Source organism: Symphalangus syndactylus, chromosome 18, assembly GCF_028878055.3.
Source record: "Symphalangus syndactylus isolate Jambi chromosome 18, NHGRI_mSymSyn1-v2.1_pri, whole genome shotgun sequence".
NCBI lineage: Eukaryota > Metazoa > Chordata > Mammalia > Primates > Hylobatidae > Symphalangus > Symphalangus syndactylus.
This window is the reverse complement of record NC_072440.2, coordinates 56,517,727-56,534,616: the sequence shown is the minus strand read 5'-3', so window position 1 is coordinate 56,534,616 and position 16,890 is coordinate 56,517,727. Positions and strand designations below refer to the sequence as shown.

The 16,890-nt window shown below is 54.0% G+C and overlaps 1 protein-coding gene across 2 annotated transcripts in view; it reads left to right on the top strand.

Moving 5' to 3' along the window:
* The first annotated feature begins 942 nt into the window (after nt 1-942).
* DGCR8 (DGCR8 microprocessor complex subunit) overlaps nt 943-16,890 on the top strand; it is a 31,951-nt gene continuing 16,003 nt past the window's right edge. The window contains exons 1-9 of one of the 2 annotated variants that reach the window (XM_055253602.2): nt 943-1,098; nt 6,442-7,438; nt 7,912-8,071; nt 10,748-10,890; nt 11,055-11,337; nt 12,514-12,711; nt 12,948-13,049; nt 13,890-13,988; nt 15,782-15,864. In XM_055253602.2, the coding sequence (XP_055109577.1) occupies nt 6,719-7,438; nt 7,912-8,071; nt 10,748-10,890; nt 11,055-11,337; nt 12,514-12,711; nt 12,948-13,049; nt 13,890-13,988; nt 15,782-15,864 (1,788 nt within the window). In that variant the 5' untranslated portion in view covers nt 943-1,098; nt 6,442-6,718. The remainder of the gene's footprint in view (nt 1,099-6,441; nt 7,439-7,911; nt 8,072-10,747; nt 10,891-11,054; nt 11,338-12,513; nt 12,712-12,947; nt 13,050-13,889; nt 13,989-15,781; nt 15,865-16,890) is intronic. The other variant, XM_055253605.2, reaches the window with a different exon arrangement.

The window sequence follows — 16,890 nt, the reverse complement described above, 5'->3', positions numbered from 1 at the left end:
TTTGTAGATACTGGGGTCTCACTATGTTAGCCAGGCTGGTCTCGAACTCCTGGGCTCAAGTAATCTTCCTTCCTCGACCTCCCAAAACTCTGGGGTTACAGGCGCAAGCCACCGCGCCCGGCCTAACCTTCCCTGTTTTGGAAATCCTGTTATAGTATTAGCAAATGGAACAGCGCCAGACAGTTGAGCACACGCGTTCTTTTTTTTTTTTTTTTTTTTGAGACGGAGTCTTTCTCTGTCTCCCAGGCTGGAGTGCAGTGGCGCAATCTCGGCTCACTGCAAGCTCTGCCTCCCGGGTTCACGCCATTCTCCTGCCTCAGCCTCCCGAGTAGCTGGGACTACAGGCGCCCGCCAACACGCCCGGCTAATTTTTTGTATTTTTAGTAGAGACGGGGTTTCACCGTGTTAGCCAGGATGGTCTCGATCTCCTGACCTCGTGATCCGCCCGCCTCGGCCTCCCAAAGTGCTGGGATTACAGGCTTGAGCCACCGCGCCCGGCCCACACGCGTTCTTTATAAATGATGATGTCTGATACAGTGATGCTTTTGACCGGGTTGTGTAACGCCTGTGTGTGCACGGTCTCTTCTGCAGTGCCCACTGAAGGTGGCCTGTCTGCGCGTCCGCTCCGGGCGTACCCCGCCCTCCCTGTTCCCGGCATTCCTCGCGCTCCCCGAGCTTCCCGCGCTCCCTTGCTCCCGGCATTCCCGGCGCTTCCCGTTCCCGGCGCTCCTCGCGGCCGCTGCCCTCCGTCCGGCGAGCCCCGCCCGGGCAGCGACTGTTAGCGAGACCGCGGCCTGGGCGCCTGGTCCCGCCCTCGCGGCCGCTCTATTGGGCCGCGCGCCGCGGACACGCGCGCTACGCGCCGCCGATTGGCGGCTTCCTCAGCCCGCTCTGCGGCTCCCCCAATGCGGGGCGGCCGCGCGCGGGGATTGGCCGCACGCCACGAAGGCCCGCCCTCCGCTCGCCCGGCGCGGCAGGCGGGTCCCGGCGACCGGAGAGCCTGGACAGGCTTTCCAGATGGCTGCGGCGGTCGGTCGGTGAGGCCCTCCCGGCTGTGGTCTGGCTGCGGGCGGCTCGGGCAGCCCGCGGGCGCCTCAGGTAGGTGCGGGGCGCAAGGGGCGCCCCGCTGGCGGGCGGGCGGGCGCTGCGGCCTGCGCGAGGGCGCGCCCTTCCCTCCCGCCTCCCTCCGGGACCGAGGCCGCGGGCGGGGCGGGGGCGCGGAGCCCGGCCTTTGTGAGGCAACGTGGCCGCGGGCGGTGGAGAGCGCGGGGTGGGGACCCCTCCGGGACTGGGGGCCGGGCCCCGGGCCGAGGCGTTGCCGACCCTCGTCGCTGTCCGACCGGGTAAAGAGGCTCCTCTCCCTGCGGGCCCGAAGCCTAGCATCGCCTTCAGGCGGGAAAGGTGTCGACAGGGCCAGTGCTCACCTGGGACCCTGCCGGCTTTAACACAGTTTGGGAAATCCAAGAAGTCGCCTAAGTCTTTTTGTCCACAGAATGTTCACGGGTTGAGTGTCACGTAGATAATTGGGATACGGTTTTATTGTAACAATGAGCATGGCGGAAATAAATGGAAAGTGGCAACCTGTTGACAGTGATGCCTGTCTGGTGTCAACCGATGGACTTGGGTTTCTCGTGGCAGGAGTCTGATTTGCCTTTTTGCATGCTTGCATGTACCTTGTTCCTGCACGGCAGTTCTGTCTATGGCTGTCGACTGTTCGAGGCCAACCACCAGGCGAGGATCCACTGTTTTCTGGTCAGACTAGACTCCCAGCTGTGGGAGTGGCCCAAACCCTGCTGCAGGCCTTCACTCACAAAAGGGAGTGAATGGCCAGCCCGGGGTACCCAGTGTTGCCTCTAAGTGAGGGATATGAGGCCTGTTGGAGGATGACAAAAGGAACGGATGAGGTCATACTGCCGCTGGGTTGGGCGGGAGGCTGCAGCGGGAGAGACTTGACCAAAAGGCAGCCTCCGTGGCGCTGGCACTGGTGCTGGCCCATCACAGCCAGTGCCTCTGTTAGCCAACACAGCAAGTGGGCTAGGAGGAAGGGTGCTGTCCAAGTGTATGGGTTTTCTCCCTGTGCCAAGGGTCCAGGAGAGTTTGCCGTGAGCCCGTTCCTGTCCGATAGTCCTGTTGGCAGGGCAGGGTTTGCATGCGGTGTTTGGTCAGCTGGGGCAGTGGGGAGGCCTACCGGCGGTGGAGAGCTCCCCTTTGAGCCCTTTGCGGCCAGGCGCTGTGTGGAGCACTTCCCAGGGGTTGTTTTTGTAGTCTCACGGTGACCTTGAGGTAGGAAATGTGCTTCTGGCTGGCTTGCCCAGTCTTAGACTCTCTTGTTGTAGCCCTCTCCTTTGTGATGTCATCCAGCCTCCTGGCTTTAATGCCAGCTTTCCTTGACATCTTCACAGCTCCAGCCCTGGCCTCTCTTCTGAGCTCCAGCCTGGTGTTTCTGGCCACCTCTTCCATATCTCCGTGTGTTACTTTGGCGCCAAGTAGCCATATCCAAACCAAACTCAAATCTTCACCCATCCCAAAACATTCCTTGGCCTGTCTAAAGTCCCTTTGATTCCTCTCTTTCTTACACTTTCATGCAGTCCTAAGGAGGCCCTGTCAGCTCACCTTCTATTTCTAAGCACAGACCATTTCTCACCACCTCCAAGTTAACATCCTGGCCCAGCCTACCTGGTGAGCCTCTAATTCTCTTTACTGTCACCTTTGGTCCTCACTCCCCATCCACCAACTATAGTTTTTCTGGAAACGGTGATTCTTCTTTCTTTCTTTGTTTTTTTTTTTTTTTTTTTTTTTTTTTTTTTTTTTTTTTTTTTTTTTTTTTTTTGAGACAGAATCTCACTCTGTTGCCCAGACTGGAATGCAGTGATCTCAGCTCACTGCAACTTCTGCCTCCCGGGTTCAAGCGATTCTTCTGCCTCAGCCTTCCAAGTAGCTAGGACTGCAGGCGTCCGCCACCACCACCACGCCCAGCTGATTTTTGTATTTTTAGTAGAGACGGGGTTGCACTATGTTGGCCAGGCTGTCTCGAACTTCTGACCTCAAATGATCTGCCTGCCTCAGCCTCCCAAAGCGCTGGGATTACAGGCGTGAGCCACTGTGCCTGGTCACAGAGTGATTCTTTTTTTTTTTTCGAGACGAGGTCTCGCTTTGTTGCCCAGGCTGGAGTGCAGTGGTACGATCTCTGCTCACTCTAAGCTCCGTGTCCTGGGTTCAAGCCATTCTCCTGCCTCAGCCTCCCGAGTAGCTGGGACTATAGGCGCCCGCCATCACGCTCCGCTAATTTTTTGTATTTTTAGTAGAGACGGGGTTTCAACGTGTTAGCCAGGGTGGTCTCGATCTCCTGAGCTTGTGATCCGCCTGCCTCAGCCTCCCAAAGTGCTGGGATTACAGGCGTGCACCACCGCGCCTGGCCCAGAGTGGTTCTTTTAAACCATAAGATGGTATAAAACAGAGGTGGTGTAGATGTAAGCCAGCTTGCCTGCTTGTGAAGCAGCTCCATCACTTCCTAGCTGTGTGACCTTGAGCATGTGGATGAACCTTTCTTCCGTAATGCTATGTGAGAACTGGGTGAGCTAAAATGCTTAAAGTGCTTAGAACAGGGTCTGGCTGAGGTTTGGTTGCCACTGCTATCCTGGAATCAGCTGATGCCACTGTGTGGGCCTTCCTATCCGGTGGCCCTTTTCTCTCTCACTAAGAGCCAAAGTCCTGGCAGCAGCCTCGGAGGACCAGCTCTGATCCATCTGCCCTCATGGACCTGGCCCACTGTCACGTCCCCTCAGCACACTGCCCCAGCTGGCCACACCACATTCCTGACCCCAGCCCTCTGCTTTTCCTCTCAGTGTCACCTGGAACATCCCCTCCTCCCAGCCCTGTAACCCATCTGGCTCACTCCTCTGCCTTCACGTGGATGCAGGCCATGAGGCCTTCTTGGATCCCCCTCCCTAAAACTGCCTCCCCTTCTTCAGGCGCTTTCCTTGTTTTGTTTTTGCTTGAATACTTCTTGGCATGTGACAGGGTACATGCTTTTCTTAGTTGTTAGCGGTCCATCTCCCCCACTAAAATGTGAGCTCTGTAGGGCAGGGTTTTGTCCACCTTGTGTCTGTAGCATCTAGGATGGTGCGTGTGTGCGATGAATGGAGAAAGCTTATAGAGGGGAGGAAGGAATTTGCCCAGGACTGCCCACCACTGAGCTCTGGGGCTGGGCAGGTTTCCTGCTTTCCCAAGGAGCTCACTCACTTGTATGGCACCAGGCTTCCCTGCTGTGCATTTCTTCAGTGCCGCTGCTTGGCGCCATTAGCACCTTTGCTTGGAAGGTCTACTCTGGCTGCTTCTTCGCCTTCTGTGGTAGCAGGCTTCCCCATTCCGTCCCACTGTTGGTCTCTAATCCCCTGCTCCTTGTGGCTTCTTTACGTAGCTTTTTGTGTCCCAGAATCATGGATTGACTCACCAGGGTCTCTGTGGGACTGCCAGGTTCTGAGGTGTCTGGCCCTGGTCTTCCTTATAATCTGTGGCACTGGGCGCATTGACCCCTCGGTCTGTTCTCTGAAATGGTCTTTCTTGGTTGCCAGGAGACTGACCTCACCCCACTTAGTGTTCCTCATGCCTGCCTGCTTGCTGCCCACAGCCTCTTGAGCGTCTTCGGCACTTTATAGTCAGTTGTTAGCTCTGTGCTGTGTTTCCTGGATCCTCAGCACCTTTGATAGACACATCTTTGGGGACATACGGTGTGAAATTCCCATTGGATTCAGAAATGTTAGGACATCTTAGAATCCAGGAAATGGGGTGACAGTGCAGTGGTCATTGCCCTGCCAGTGTGTCCAGGCCCTGTGACCTTGTCTCTTGTCCATATAGTGCGTTCCTTGGAGTAGATGGCCAGTGGATAGTTGTTAAATGTATTGATTAAACCTAAACTAGTCTCTGGTTTTCATGTTGTGTCTCCTTCAAAGTACAGCCACCATGCCCCATCCCTTGTTAAATGTGTGGTGTCTGCATCTCCTGTTCTTTCCGGGAATCTTGGGAGGATGTTAGGTCACGCAGTGCAGTTTGCATGTGTGCATCTTTACTGGTGTGCACGCATGTGCATGCATGCGTGTTCCTGTGCACGTTGTGGGAGTGTGCATGTGCGTATGTCTGCATGTGCTCCTCCTGCTCTGATGCAGGGTTTTCTGGCTGCCCCCTCAGACCCATCTTCCCTGCTTCATGTTGTCCCTTTCTTCATGCTTTCTCTGTAGTAAGGCTTCCTAGAATTGCATCCTTAACCCTCATCTCTGGGTGGCCTTCCTCCTGTGGGTTTGGCGACTACCTCCTCAGTGCGTCCTGGCCTTCCGTATCTGGGCCAGTCATGGCTCCAGAGTTGTGGCCTCGGCACCTTCAGAGCCTGCCTGGAGGTCCCCTCTGTTCTCCTTGCCAGGCTCCTGCCTGCATGCTGGAATTTGGGTGTCCTTCCTTGTCTTTATTTCCCTCTTTTCTCTGCTGTCCACCTCCATTGGGTCAACAAGTGCGGTTAGTTCTGTGACACTGTTCTTGGCCCATTGCCAGGGCCTCTTTCACACCTTTGTCCTCTGGCCTGGAGGACTGTCTCCGTGCCTCGGATGCAGTTGCTTCTGCCTGGCACAGCTGTGGGTCTCCCCTCTCAAGTAGGAACCTACTTGTGGCATGAGAGTCGCTTCACCTTCAGTGGCTCCTTATTGTCCCCAGGGCGGAACGGGCTGCAGATGGCACCCAGGCCTCTCTGTGCCTCGGCTCCAGCTGTCTCTTGTGGCTCCCCACCCCAAATCCTGGCAGGTCCCTTCCCCACAGCCACCCACCCCTCTCCTCCATCGGGAACAGAACTATGCTGCCACCTCTGGTGACCTCAGCACGCTGCATCACTGTCCCCGTCCACGTGCTACCCTGTGGGCCCAGGAGAGCCCTGGGGTCCTTGGGTAGCAGAGTGCCTGGCCATGCCTCTGAGGCCCCTAGTGCCGCAGAGTTGAGCTGAGGGTCTCGCGCTCGCCCTCTGACTGACCCAGCCCTTGCAGGTGAGTGGATTGCTGTGCTCTGGTGGCCTGAGGGAGGCCACGCGCCTTCTGTGTGTTCCAGAAAGGGTGCCTCCCACCGCATGCTTGCTTATCTGAGTTAGAAGAATGCTGTGGTGGAGTTTAGTGTAAATTTTTAAAATATTTTTTGACCCTTATGATTATATAGTTTTTGTGTTTCTGAAGTAGGAATTAAAGTGGGCAGTTAACAAAATATTTAACTTTGGACTTAAGTTATAATTCAGGTTCTGAAGAAAAAAAGTAAGGTTAGTTTGTTTTGATGCCTAAAAGGTCCTCTTAGGGAATATTATTTTGAAGCCCTTTACTATGCTGTTAATAGTGTTTGGCTTTTAACTTGGTACCAGGGAAGTGGAAGGTTTCTGTCATTTTGTGACAATATTTTTAAATTTCTTTGCAGGTGGAAGAAGAAAGGTGCCACTCCGGCATGAAGACAGACTCGCTTAGTCGCCAGTCACTTAAGCTGAGTGCATTGTGATTTCCAATAATTGAGGCAGTGGTTCTAAAAGCTGTCTACATTAATGAAAAGAGCAATGTGGCCAGCTTGACTAAGCCGCCAGCGCACAGCGCGGCAGGACGCGCCCGGGTCTCAGCGGACTTGTGCATGTTAGCTGTGTAGATTTATGTGAGGGCTTGTAAAACTCTGGTCTTGTAAACTAGTCTTAAGCGCTTTTAATATGGAGACAGATGAGAGCCCCTCTCCGCTCCCGTGTGGGCCCGCAGGAGAAGCGGTGATGGAGAGCCGAGCTCGCCCCTTCCAAGCGCTGCCCCGTGAGCAGTCTCCACCACCTCCCCTGCAAACGTCCAGTGGTGCAGAGGTAATGGACGTTGGCTCTGGTGGTGATGGACAGTCCGAACTCCCTGCTGAGGACCCCTTCAACTTCTACGGAGCTTCTCTTCTCTCCAAAGGATCCTTCTCTAAGGGCCGCCTCCTCATAGACCCGAACTGTAGTGGCCACAGCCCACGCACCGCCCGGCACGCACCTGCGGTCCGGAAGTTCTCCCCTGACCTTAAGTTGCTTAAGGATGTAAAGATTAGCGTGAGCTTTACCGAGAGCTGCAGGAGTAAGGACAGGAAGGTGCTGTACACAGGAGCAGAGCGCGACGTGCGGGCGGAGTGCGGTCTGCTCCTTAGCCCTGTCAGTGGGGACGTGCATGCTTGTCCCTTTGGCGGGAGTATTGGTGACGGGGTAGGCATAGGGGGTGAGAGTGCTGATAAGAAGGATGAGGAGAATGAGCTGGATCAGGAAAAGAGAGTGGAGTATGCAGTGCTCGATGAGTTAGAAGATTTTACTGACAATTTGGAGCTAGATGAAGAAGGAGCAGGCGGGTTCACGGCTAAAGCAATCGTTCAGAGAGACAGAGTGGATGAAGAGGCCTTGAATTTCCCCTACGAGGTATGTTGGCAGCCCCTCCTCTAGAGGGCTCTTAGCAAAACCCAAAGAGAGATTTGGGAATTGCGGCATCTTTTGAAAGCAGGGAAATTAAAAAAAAACAAAAAACAAAATCCCCTCTGAGGTGGAATAATGTTAATGTGGAGAAGAGAAAGATGTAAGGAGTCCAGATTTTTAAAGTTTCCTAATGAAAAGTTTGGCCCATGGGTAGGCCCTGTACCCCTGATCCAGCGTGTGGGGCAGCAGGTGCTGCTGAGATACGTTCTTTGGCACTGTGTGCCCCTGGACCAGGTGTGTTGGTGTCAGCTGGTAGCTTCATCCCGTTTGTTTTTCAGATGATCATGCACCCTAAGGGCACATCTAGGCCCCCTGAGAGCACCTCCTTTCTGTGTCTGTTCTCAGGAATGCTGTTGAGCTCTCCTGTTGCAGGAGCATGAGCGCGAGGGGCTCTGGTGTCTGAACAGCGTGTTTTGCAGGATGACTTTGACAATGATGTGGATGCTCTGCTGGAAGAAGGCCTTTGTGCCCCCAAAAAGAGGCGAACAGAGGAAAAATATGGCGGAGACAGCGACCATCCGTCCGATGGAGAGACGAGTGTGCAGCCGATGATGACCAAGATTAAAACAGTGCTCAAAAGTACGTGTGTGGGTCAGAAGCAGTGGGTGTTCCAGGGCGGTGGAAGGGTGGTTGCTTCCTTAGCAGAAATGCTTTGAGAGAGCTCTGGTGCTAGGTAGTGAGCTGGGTGGAGGCATGTTTGAGAACAGGACAGAAATATCTGAGGAGAGAAACACAGGATGCAAGGACGTCCTGATGCATGACCCAGATGCAGATCCTGGTGTGTGCTATGGAAACCACAGAGCAGCAGGCACTGTGCAGAGGAATGGGAGGGGACTTCTGAGGGGGTCAGGAGGCGATGTTGGTGTATGCCAGAAGCCATCATGACCATCAGCTGGAGGGTGTGGAGGCCAAGGGCAAGGTGGGTACACAGTGAGATGGCAGGTGGTAGTTGTGATCCAGGTTCTAGTTCTGGACCAAGTGTCACAGGAAGCCACCAGAAGCAAGTGGTGTTACCTGATTTTTGTTTAACAACATGGCTTCTGGGCCACAGCATGGTGCATGCACTTCAGGTGGGCAGGGTAGAAGTGCCCTGGTAGACGTGGCACTTCCTCAACTTTGAGTTGAGGGCAGTGGGGAGAGCACTTGGGAGGCGCCCAGAGTTGCACTGTGAGGCTCTGCCATTGATGTGGTGCAGGTGTTGGGGGAGTCGGAGTTGGTGGCTTGGAGGCACCTGTGAGGGTCCTGGTGGAGATGTGGGGCTCGGTAGAGGGACTGAAGAGATGCACGGGGACTCAGGCTCACAGGTGAGACCCTAGGCTGAGGGCTGGGGTGCAGAAGGTGGCAGGGTGCGACTGGGAGCAAAGCAAGGGGCGGGTGGCACATGGCCATCCTCCTTGGGCTATTGAGGGGATAAGTCAGCTATGCCAGGTGCTACATGTTGCTGCCTATGTCGTGTTGGTAGTAGTTAAGCAGGAGGGCTTTTGGGCTAGACGGTTGCAGGCAGGGTAAACCTAGGGCTTCAGCTTCTGGGGCTGGGGGCAGGATTGTTGACCTCGGGGCCTCTAGGAGGCTGGTTTGGTGCTGCATTTTCAGCAAGCTCATTCAGAAGGTAAACTCACCTGTCGTCCTGCACAGCTCACAGGCCAGCAGCCATTCTGGCCTGGATGCCTGGACGCTCACAGATGGACAGCTGCATGTGACCCCCACCTCAGGTGGCTGGGCCAACTTTGTAACCACTCACTGTCACAGAGGAGCAGCCCCAACGGACCCGTGGCCCGTCTCTTGCTTGGCTCCGTATTCCCTTTGCTTCTTTTCCTGACTTAGCCCAAAGCTGGCAAGAGACAGCTCCATCTCGGCCTGACTCCGTGGGGAGAGCGCCCCCGCAGTGTGCATGCACCCCTGGCCTTTAACACTCCCTCTCTGGATCATCACCTGATGGTGGCCTGGGTACAGGTGTCAGGTCCAGGGTCAGGGCCACTTGGTGGGTACCTGGCCCTGAGAGTCACTGGCCCTTTTTTCCCTTATGTATATTTTTTATTTTATTTATTTATTTATTTATTTATTTATTTTTTTGAGACGGAGTCTCGCTCTGTCGCCCAGGCTGGAGTGCAGTGGCGCAGTCTCGGCTCACTGCAAGCTCCGCCTCCCGGGTTCATGCCATTCTCCTGCCTCAGCCTCTCCGAGTAGCTGGGACTGCAGGCGCCCACCACCATGCCCGGCTAATTTTTTGTATTTTTAGTAGAGACGGGGTTTCACCGTGGTCTCGATCTCCTGACCTCGTGATCTGCCTGCCTCGGCCTCCCAAAGTGCTGGGATTACAAGCGTGAGCCACCGCGCCCGGCCATGTATATTTTTTAAGGTTTCATTTGCTTTCTTCTGTTTTCTATTTTTTTTTTTTTTTTTTTTGAGGCGGGGTCTTGCTGTTACCCAGGTTGGAGTAGCTCACTGCAGCCTCAGCCTCCCGGGCTCAAGTGATCCTCCCACCTCAGCCTCCCAAGTAGCTAGGACTATAGGTATGTGCCACCATGCCTGGATAATTTTAAAAAGTTTTTTGTAGAGTCGGAGTCTTGCTGTGTTGCCTAGGCTGGTCTTTCTAAGTTTTTAACTTGTTCCCAATACCTGTGAGAAAATTAAGTTTTAGTTACATCTTTGCCTTACGCTCTTCCCAGCAGTCAGGCCTGGTGGCAGGTGTCAAGTTGATAAGTCGTAAACCTCTTCCTCACAACTGCCTGTAAAGCAAAGAAGGGGTTGGGAGTAGTGTATTAAAGCAACTTAGAAACGGAATCATTTGAAGCAGTGTTTTGTGTGCTGCTGAGAGTGCAGCTCAGTTACAATAAAGACTTGTCACCTGGTCACTGGGAGCAGTGGCTGACAGCCATACAGTTTATTAACAAAACTCACCCGGCCCCAAGTCACCTCTGGCCACAACCAGACAGGCAGGAGAGGAGTCCAGTGTCCACAGTGCTTACCAGATGTGGAGGCAGGAGCTGAGGCTGGGACTTGTATCTTGCACAGACCTGTTCTGTGCTCCTTCATGTGCTGGTTTGACGTGTAAATTCCCACTTCAGGCCACATGCTGTCTGTCCTAGGCCTGGAGGCATAGCAGTGAGCAAGGCAGAGAGGAACTTCGATTCTCTGTGAAGACCCAGATAAACACATGCATAGTACCCAACAATTTCTTGTGCAGGAGGTGCTGTGGCAACAATTCCAAGTGTTTTTACAGTGATTATAGGATGTTCTCGTCTTCCCGTGCAGGTCGTGGCCGCCCACCTACAGAGCCGCTGCCCGACGGGTGGATCATGACATTCCATAACTCTGGAGTCCCGGTGTACCTACACAGAGAGTCTCGGGTGGTCACCTGGTCCAGGCCATACTTCTTGGGAACGGGAAGCATACGGGTAGGGGAGGCATCAGTCGTGACTTTAGGCTTGTAAGTTCTCAGACCAAAACGTGCACATCCACACACACGGCACCGCAGCCAAGCAGAGGCCGGTGAAAGGCATCAGAGTTTCAGACTCTCGGGTTGTCCTTGTAATCCATATTGCAATTTCACTATCCACAGAAACACGACCCTCCTCTGAGTAGCATCCCTTGTCTGCATTATAAGAAAATGAAGGACAACGAGGAACGGGAGCAAAGCAGTGACCTCACCCCTAGTGAGGATGTGTCCCCTGTCAAGCCCCTGAGCCGATCTGCAGAGCTGGAGTTTCCCCTGGATGAGCCTGACTCTATGGGTGCTGACCCGGGGCCCCCGGACGAGAAAGACCCACTAGGGGCTGAGGCAGCCCCTGGGGCCCTGGGGCAGGTGAAGGCCAAAGTCGAGGTGTGCAAAGACGAATCTGTTGGTGAGTTTTTGAAGGACTCTTCCCTTCTTGCCTCCTGGGACCCATGAGCTTTGTTTTTCTAAGGAAGGCCATAATTGTTCCTAGTTCCTAGTTGTACTTGTGAGCAAGGGGCTGCACACCTCCACTGTTGGTGTGGCTGAAAGGCTTGTCTTCCTCTCCTTGCAAGAACCTGCCTGGGTGCAGCACCCTAGGCTCCTGTCTGTGGGCTCTGTGGCGTCTGCATGGCTGAGGCTGCTGGGGAGATGGCTGCTGGCACTGGCAGTGGGCCCTTTTCTCTCTGGTGGTTTGTATGATCTTTCCCTAAGTCTTGCTTTTTCAGTAGGATGTGCTCATGTGGCATTGTTTTGATTTGTCTTGATGAGCTCAGTGAGCCTCTTTAATCCATGACTCAGTGTTGGGAAACTGTCACCATTCTGTGGATAGTTCCCTCTTCAATCCTGCAATTGCTTGCTGGATGTGTACTGGTATTTCCCATTCTCTCTTCCATGTCTTTTAGCCTAGTCCCACCATTTAAGTCTTAGTTTTCTCTTCAGGTGTGGCAGGTCTCTGTGAACCCACCTGCTGGATTACTTTCAAAGAGCACTTTCCATTTTCTAGGTTTCTGTTTGTCTGTACATCACTACCCAGCCTGTCTCATAACTCCGTGGAGTGTGGGGTGTCCTAGAAGAGCCTGTGATGGGGGCTGTTGCAGAGGATGGGGAAGTGGCCTGGGAGGAAATGTGACAAATGCGAGGCCCTGTGCAGGGAGCTGCCTGGGTGTGTTGCTGACTACAGAGGTGGCCAGGATGGCCAGAAGGAAAAGAGTGAGGTGGTCAGAGAGGTGGCGGACGCATGGAGCCCGGGTGCTGCTGGCATTCAGGCACCTGTTTTGATACAGGGAGGAAGTCCCGATGGCCATCTGACTTTTTTAAGCTTTCTTTTTTCCTTTTCATTTTTGTATTCTTCCTGCCCCAAATAAAGTAAAAGAACATCTCAGAAATTCATCCAGAAGGGACCCGCCAGAATAATCTGAGCTGGTGTAAGGAGGCCTTCATTCTTTGCTTCCCTCCCCTTTGAAAGGGACGGGGAAGGGAAATAGTGTCATGTGGCCTGGGGCTGCCCCACGCACTGGGCTGTGAGAACCTGACTCCTATGTTGGAAGTTAAGTAATTTGTTTCTCTGGTAAATCTGGGACAGATCTCGAGGAATTTCGAAGCTACCTGGAGAAACGTTTTGACTTTGAGCAAGTTACTGTGAAAAAATTCAGGACTTGGGCTGAGCGGCGGCAATTCAATCGGGAAATGAAGCGGAAGCAGGCGGAGTCCGAGAGGCCCATCTTGCCAGCCAATCAGAAGCTCATTACTTTATCAGTGCAAGATGCACCCACAAAGAAAGGTATAAGCCTCTGCGTTTTAACATCAGCAGACTGGTTATGCTGTTATTTCTAATGTGATGTGTTGAGGGCATGTTTTATGAGTTGCATTTCGTTCAAAGCTTATGTTTATCCCATGAATGCAGGGGTCTGCCACATTCACGGTGGTGAGCCCCTAGTTACTGACATGGTAACAGGAAGCTGTGTGCTAGCTTGTGGCACTGCTTCACACTTGCTGAGATGGTCCTTTTTGTCACAGAGTTTGTTATTAACCCCAACGGGAAATCTGAGGTCTGCATCCTGCACGAGTACATGCAGCGTGTCCTCAAGGTCCGCCCTGTCTATAATTTCTTTGAATGTGGTAAGTCTAACCTTCCCCATTTCAGTCCTAAAGAATCACAAGATGTCACTTCGGTCAGGGCTGGGGAGGCAGGCGCTGACCGCTAGCCCTACTCTACTGGGACGGGAGGGAAGGGAAGGGTAGAGAGCAGCGTGCTGCAGATGGGTGGCTTGTTTCCTGGAGCCGCGCCCCGTCTGAGTGAGTGGCTCTGCTTTTCCCTTCCAGTCTGTCCCCTCTCCCCACCTTCCGCTTGTCCTGCCCCATCTGCCTTGCTGGTTTCTGATCCCGTGTTGTCATGGACAGCCTTATTGCAGCAAGGCCTCCCCACTGTGCACTGGGTCCTTTCCCTGGTCTCCTGATGCCCCTGGGTGTCTGAAGCGTCCTTGGGCATGCATTTCCCACCAGCTCTGTCTTCCTTGGGTGCCCTCATCACACCTTTGTGAAGACCAGTCTGTCGTCTTCCCCTTGGAAGCTGGAGCCTGGGGGTCACTCATCCTTTGAGGTGGTGTTTCTTTGGCAAGCCACATCTTGTGCTTTCCCATTCCGACAGTCCTGTGTCCATCTTTCATAGACCTCAGTCCCTGTCATAGGAGGCTCTACCCCCAGCCTCCTGCTGCCCCTCTGGCTCACCATCTCCCACGTGCCCCATTTCCCTCCACTTTCCCAGCTGTGCCCTTTGCTGCTGCCTGTCTGCTGCCCGTCTCCAGTCCCAGGGAGCCCCAGGTCTCTGCAGTCAAGCACAGGCTCACTCTCTGCAGGGACAGCCCCTGACTGCTCCTTGTCTGTCGGTGTGGGCAGACTGTGCACACGCTTTTAATGTCTTGACTCGTATGTTTTAAAACAAGTAATTTTAATTTTAAGAGAACCCAAGTGAGCCTTTTGGTGCCTCGGTGACCATTGATGGTGTGACTTACGGATCTGGAACTGCAAGCAGCAAAAAACTTGCGAAGAATAAAGCTGGTAATGTGCTTGCTTGGGTGTCAAAGATACGTGCTGCCTGCCATATCTGCCTCGCTGCTTGGTTAGGGAGGGGCTGAGCAGTGGTGACAAGTGGGGGATGTGGGTGGGGCATGTTTATTTTATTTATGTAATCATCTACTTTGATTTTTAAAATTACATGCTCATTGGAAAAGACTCAAATACAGCAAAATGTGAGACTTAAAAGTAGAAGGCCTCGGCCGGGCGCGGTGGCTCATGCCTGTAATCCCAGCACTTTGGGAGGCCGAGGCAGGCGGATCAGGAGGTCAGGAGATCGAAACCATCACGGCTAACACGGTGAAACGCTGTCTCTACTAAAAATACAAAAAATTAGCCGGGCATGGTGGTGGGCACCTGTAGTCCCAGCTACTTGGGAGGCTGAGGCAGGAGCATGGCGTGAACAAGTGAGGCAGAGCTTGCAGTGAGCTGAGATCGTGCCACTGCACTCCAGCCTGGGTGATAGCGCGAGACTCCATCTAAAAAAAAAGTAGAAGGCCTCTCTACTGAGTGACAGCTGGGCCAATATGTCCCTCCCTAGTCCTGGCCCTGCACATATTCAGGGGTGTGCCTAGAGCCCACTGGGCTGTACTGGGCACACGCTGTAGTGCTTGTTTGTTTTTAAACCGAGCAGCATGTAGGCATGCCAGGAGGGAGGAGAAGTGGGCCAGCATGCTGTTGGCATCCTCCCCCAGTGGTGCTGGCTCTTACCGGCAGTATTTCCTGGGTCCTCCCACTCCACGTTTGGGCCTAGCCACACAGAACACCTGGCACAGCGCGGCTCTGGGAAGGCTGTGTGTCCTGGTGAAGACCCACTGCCCTTTTGGACCATGCCCTTGCCGTTTGCATTCATGCCCTGCATTCGTGGTAGTTGACATTCTTTCACAAAAAGCCATTTGCCTCAGCGTCAGGGTTAGTTGGCCTCTTGTAGGGTGGTGTTGGGTGTACCCCAGGCCCTCGCACCCACAGGTCGATTCTCGAGGTATCTGTCATTGCCGTGTGTTTTCCAGAAGGCCTGGTGCCCATCTTAGATTCTGCCTAAGAGACTTTTGCAACTCAAGAAAGGGGGTGTAGTGGAGGTTTTGACAGATAACTTGCAGTGGAGCCTTGTGTGGGGGTGGAGATGCCTTGGGCGTGGCTGTGTGCTCTTCCCTCTGCGGGGTCACCCGCTTTCCTCCCTATGTGCTGGAACCCACTTCTCCTGCCCAGACTCCAGCTGCCCTGTAGACATCTTGGCTCCATGTCTTGCCAGCACTCATAGCTCTGTGGGGTCTATGGAGCCATCAGCTATGGCACCTCCGACCCCAGTGGCCATACCCGTGCTCTGCCCTCCAGCAGCTCCCTCTAGCGTCTCTCAGACCTGGCTGCATCTCTCCACCCATGCCAGCCACTGCTGCTGCCACCTGGTCTAGGTGCCTGCAGCAGCCTGCTCTCAGGCCTCCCTGCGTGGTCCAGGGCCGGCAAAGCTGTTTTCTCACGTGCCACCAAAGTGGTTCCCTAACACACAGCTCCGAGCTCCTCCCTGCCTGCTCCCAGGACCCCAGGGTGAGAGCGCACACACCCAGTGTGGCCCGTGAGGCTTTCCGGCAGCCTGCCACACGTCTGGGCTTTTCCTTCTGTCCTCTCCTGACCCTGTCTCTGAAGTGCCATCACTCCTCAGGGCCCTCGCTCAGCCCCTGAGCTGTGGGGATGGGAGGCAGCAGTGCACAGTTCACTCTGCAGGGTGGTGAGAAGAGGGCAGTGCCCAAGCCTCACCCTTGGGCTCTTTTTTTTCATAGCCCGAGCTACCCTGGAAATCCTCATCCCTGACTTTGTTAAACAGACCTCTGAAGAGAAGCCCAAAGACAGTGAAGAACTCGAGGTGAGTGTTGTGGTCCTGCCCTACTGGGAGCTGCGGGTGCAGTGCGGCTACCCTGCCCTGTTAGTGTGAACTGGGGGTGTCCGTGGGCCATGCCCATGCCTTCCATGCCCTGCAGGTTAGTCATCCAGCCTCCAGGTTCCTCTGTTTGTATTTCATAAAAGAGGAAACTTGCCTGTCTTTGTATAGGCAGGGGAAAAATGTCCTTTTTGTTAGAGATTTTTGTCCTCTGTTTTGCAGCATTGAGTGTGCACCGTAAATGTCGGTACATGTAGGTTTGTGATGGGAATGAATCTTTGAGGCAGAGTCTACAAGATTTAGATTGTTCTTTTTTTTGAGACAAAGTCTTGCTCTGCCACCCAGGCAGTGACAGAGTTTGATCTTGACCCACTGCAACTTCCACCTCCCGGGTTCAAGTGATTCTCCCACCTCAGCTTCCTGAGTAGCTGGGATTACAGGTGTGTGCCACCATTTCTGGCTAATTTTTGTATTTTTTTTTTTTTTTGAGATGGAGTCTTGCTCTGTCGCCCATGCTGGAGTGCAGTGGCGCGTTTTCGGCTCACTGCAAGCTCCGCCTCCCGGGTTCACTCCATTCTCCTGCCTCAGCCTCTCCGAGTAGCTGGGACTGCAGGTGCCCGCCACCACGCCCGGCTAATTTTTTGTATTTTTAGTAGAGGCGGGGTTTCACCGTGGTCTCGATCTCCTGACCTCGTGATCCGCCTGCCTCGGCCTCCCAAAGTGCTGGGATTACAAGCGTGAGCCACCTTGCCTGGCCTTAATTTTTGTATTTTTAGTAGAGATGGGGTTTCACCATGTTGGCCAGGCTGGTCTCAAACTCCTGACCTCAGGTGATCCACTCGCTTCAGCCTCCTAAACTGCTGGGATTACAGGCATGAGCCACTGCGCCCGGCCCTAGATTGTTCTTTATCTACTTGACCCTTGAGCAACGTGGAGGTTAGGGGCACCAGCCTCTCACGTGACTGAACATTCACGCATCACTTTCAGTCCTCCCAAACCTTAACTACTGGT